The following is a 4,443-nucleotide window of genomic DNA, read 5'->3' on the forward strand; positions in this document are numbered from 1 at the left end:
CTTTAAAAGGGCCTAATCTAAAGTGGCCTCTTATAAATTTCAATACTATCACAATAGTATTTTGTTTCAAATAGTCCAGTGTTAAAATTTACCCATTAAATGCAGAAAAATGAAAAGAAAAAAAAGAAAGTAGATTCAAACGCCCTCACGGTTAAAAGCAGTCAAAAACATCACATTTGTATTTTCTTGGGGAAGAGTAGATTATTGTGTCCAAACATGAACAATGCGAGGGTGGTAGTTACTAGTTAGTTACATCCATTGCCCATAACAAACTTGTGAACATTGAGAGAGAAAGCTGTTTTGCACCAGCAGAAAAACAAACTATGGATATAAGCAATTTGCAATTACAAATATATGTACAAAAGTTATTATTTGATGAAACTACACTTCAATTATTACAACAGAACATACATTGTCCTGCATTATAAACAGATTTCCATGAAATAAAACAATATAAATGTTTCAAAATAGATACTGTACCAGAAACATGAATATTTTTCAGCAAATAACACTTCCTAAATGAATTTTAAATACTTAAAACCAGAAACACATGTACAGAAGTTTTCCAATGCAGTCACCGACTCACCGGGCCTTAGTTACAAGAGAACATTGTGCTGCGATACGCGTGTGCTGAAAACCATAACGGGAGTGTTGAGCTATACTTCACAGCGTACATTTCTTTCCAAACATGACTCCTGCGATGATAAACCAAAACCTGCTTATGAGTTGCCATGAAAACGTATTCACTCGTCTGACTGATCGGGAAAATGCCTGGCACCATTCCTTTGATGCACCTCAGACTCACCTTATCCACGATGCACCATTCATCGTTCCAGTAATCTTTCAGCACCCATATAGTCATCCAGGCTTCCGAAATTTGAATAACAGACAAACAACCGTCTAACTCCAATAAATAAGTCCTATTCCCCGCTCCACAAATTGGATCATACGGTAACGACATCTTCCTCCAAATATCACAACTTAAATCAAGCACGAGCACATAACTCGAGCTAGCGGTCAACCAATGCAACGCATTATTGACAAAAACAACTTGATTCTTATTCATATGAGTAAAATGTTCATCTTGAAAAGAAATCAACTTCCTCCACTTGTTCAACTCCGAATCAAACACCAAACATATGAACTTCCCATCCGGCCTATGACCAAAAGTCCGATGACTACCCGCAAGCACAACATTGAACTTCTGAAACGCCGAATCACATGCCAACCCCACCAAAGTAGCTTCACCATCCGGATAAAACCGAGTCACCGGCCTCTCTCTACTCTTAGGAAGCAACCGAAACTGCCGCGTAACCGGATTACAAACATAGTAAACACCCATATCAGGAATACTAGAACAACACAACAACCCATTACACGATGCTCGAACCTTAACCCGATCGTTCAAGAAATTGAGCGAAAACTCAAACACACCCCTTAAACTATCAACACAGATTAAGCTAGATTTGGATTCCAACAATGAATCTGAAATCTCAACAAGAATCATAGGGTTCTTCTTAGAAACATCATTGTATAATTGAATGAAATACTTATCCAAAGTCAACCTATACCACAATTTGCACACACTTTTGCTTCTAAAAAGCGATTTCACTGGTAACCTAGCAAGAATCTGCATAACCACCTCATCTGGAAAAACCCCATCTCCTAGTTTATCCATAATTGAAATCCACAACTATAAAAAAACGAACTTTAATAACAGATTAATGAAAAACGAGAAAATAAAATTCTGGGTAGGGAAAAAAAAATGCAATTTTGCTTACCGGAAACAAAATTGGGGAATTCCGATGAGTTTGCAATTGATGGAATTGGGAAAGGGAAAGGGTGAGAAAGGGGAAAATGGGTTTTGGATTTTCAATTGTGGTTTGGAATTGAAGAAAGCGATTGGGTCATTGGAAAGTTGAAGCGAAAAGGAAAAGAGAGAATTGAGGTTAATCAATGTGTGGGGTTGATTGCGAGGGGTTGGGAGAGGAGGAATGTGCATTTGGTCTAAGGAGAGAAAGATTGGAAAGGGGACAAATGAAGAAATAAAATAGATATTTGTCACACGTTAATGTCATTTTATGTTATATATTATATTAGATTTTACTCAAATGTCCCCACTCATTTGTTATGCCACCTATTAGATTTTGGTCAATTGTAATATTTTTCAACTTTCATTAACACTTTGAATATTAGCATAATATTTGTGAGTAAACTTCTTTGAGAAGCTTTAATCATTTCAACTATTTTACATCAATTTTTGTAATTATCTTTATACTTTTCATTATACCATATTTATACCGTTGGATCATCTCCTTCACACTTTTCTCTCTATATCTCTCTCTAATATTTTCTCTCTCTTCTTCTTTTTATCAATTTGTCTTAATATCATTAATTCTATTACACTTGTTTTTGTGAAGGAGATGATCCATGGTCCATTTATACCACATTCATATGCTCTTGTGACATGTCTTCAACATTCTATTCTCTTTCTTTACCACATTTATATGCTCTTATGACGTGGCTTCAACATTCTCTTCTCTTCCTTCAGTTTTTCTTCATTTCCACCATCTCACCATTGCCATACTGCACGGTCTGAGATTTTTCTTCTTCTTACTGTCTCTCTTTCTCATTTCTACATTCTCATTATTGTTTTGCACAATTTTTTTAGGTTCAGATTAGAATAAATCACACCCTTCAACACTTCTCGATATGTTATTTATGGTTTATTTTCAATTTTTATGTTTAATATCTTTAGATCCTTTTATTGTTTTTCACTTAGACGAGTTGTATTTTTTTCACATGTTGAAGATATTACATTGCATTGAATAACCTCTCAAAGATATACTCCCTCCGGCATGAATTATAAGCAAATATTCTCTTTTTAGATTCATTGAGTAATGAATGTATCTGGTCTACATAAAAGACCAGATACATTCATTATTCAATGAATCTAAAAAGAGAATATTTGTGTTATAATAATGGCCAGGGGGAGTATTAATTTGTTAACCCTTCTTTTTTTTCCCTAATTTTTGACAAATCCAAAAGTGTTATAATGTTCTTTATCATTTTTAGTTTATATGTATTTTGTTATGACATTAAGTTTTTTGATGTGTTTTTTAGAGAGAGAAACTCTCATTTCTCTCTAGAAAATTTAGCGTGTTTTCCCCTCTCTTATCCTTTCTAGGGTTTGAGAACGCCGTTTTGCACCCCCCGATCTTTCTGGGTCTCCATCCAAAAAAATTGGTTTATTTTCTTCTCTCCTCTAATAGGAGTTTTGTTTCAACTCTCTCCAATTTTTTGTTTCTGAGTTGGTGGTTATTGTTGGGGCTTTAGCTTCGGGTTGGCAACTATGGACAAAAGAAAATTTTTCCAGTTGTTGAAGGAAGAAGAGGAAGGAATCACGATAGAGGTTGAGGAGGCGTGCGAAAATGAGGTGTTTTAACGTACTCTAGCAGGGAAACTGTGGACAGATAATAGTTTTAACTCTTGAGCTTTCACCAACACGATGATAGGAGCGTGGAAGTTAAAAAATCCAGTGGAAGTTCAAGAGTTGAGAAAGAACCTTTTTCTGTTCCATTTCGCTACAAAGAGAGACCTTGAAGGAGTGTTGAGGAATGACCCTTGGAGTTTCGATAGAAACCTTTTGGTTTTAGCTCAAGTTTCAAGGGAGGAGCAAACGTCGGAGCTGAACATGCATTTCAGAACTTTTTGGATCAGGGTGTATGAGCTTCCACTTTTGCTCAGATCGAAAGCGATTGGGAAGAAACTATGGGGAATCTGGCAGATTACGAAGAGATGGATCAAAAAGAGGTGCACATAAATGGTAGATTTCTACGAATAAAAGTGAAGTTAGACCTCAAACAACCTTTGAAAAGGGGAATGGTGGTCAAATTGAAGGAGAAAAAAAATTAAGGGTTCATTTCAAGAATGAAAGATTGTCGACATTTTTTTGTCTGTGATAGACAGGGACATCAACGGAAAGATTGCAAAGTTGTTGGAGATCTTAGTAAAGAAGGTTATGAAGAACTAGAAGAGCAATATTTATCCTATGGAGCATGGTTAAAAGCTTCATCCATGCCAAGAGTCCAGGAGGAACAGAAGGAAAAGGAGTCAAACTCAAGCTCATGCAATAAGAGTTTATTCAATATCTCTTCTAGGCAAAGTAGACGTGACACCAGAGGAAATGAGAAATAAGGTGACAAAGGGACATATATCATTTGTTAATAATATTTGTCCCCAAATATCCTCGGCGCAGGTGACTGGAAGTTGCATGCTGCTTGGTAATTTAGTGTTAATAATATTTTCATAATTCATTTGTTACACTTGTTTTTAATACTGTAGTTGAGCCATTTTTAGGGTAGGATTATCTCCCATTTCCCTCGCATGACCTGGTGGGAAGTTATGATTGCCTATGATGAAGATTGGCCATATTCTGCCACA

The 4,443-nt window shown here is 36.0% G+C and overlaps 1 protein-coding gene across 1 annotated transcript; it reads right to left on the reverse strand.

Moving 5' to 3' along the window:
- Nucleotides 1–357: 357 nt before the first annotated feature.
- LOC131599759 (F-box protein At5g49610) lies at nt 358–2,048 on the reverse strand. Its single transcript, XM_058872026.1, has 2 exons — nt 1,782–2,048; nt 358–1,693 (listed from the first exon to the last, which is right to left on the reverse strand). Exon 2 carries the CDS (start codon nt 1,676–1,678, stop codon nt 593–595), a length of 1,086 nt encoding a protein of 361 aa, XP_058728009.1. The 5' UTR covers nt 1,679–1,693; nt 1,782–2,048; the 3' UTR covers nt 358–592.
- Nucleotides 2,049–4,443: the final 2,395 nt, after the last annotated feature.

The sequence above is a fragment of the Vicia villosa genome, linkage group LG4, assembly GCF_029867415.1.
Source record: "Vicia villosa cultivar HV-30 ecotype Madison, WI linkage group LG4, Vvil1.0, whole genome shotgun sequence".
Classification (NCBI taxonomy): domain Eukaryota; kingdom Viridiplantae; phylum Streptophyta; class Magnoliopsida; order Fabales; family Fabaceae; genus Vicia; species Vicia villosa.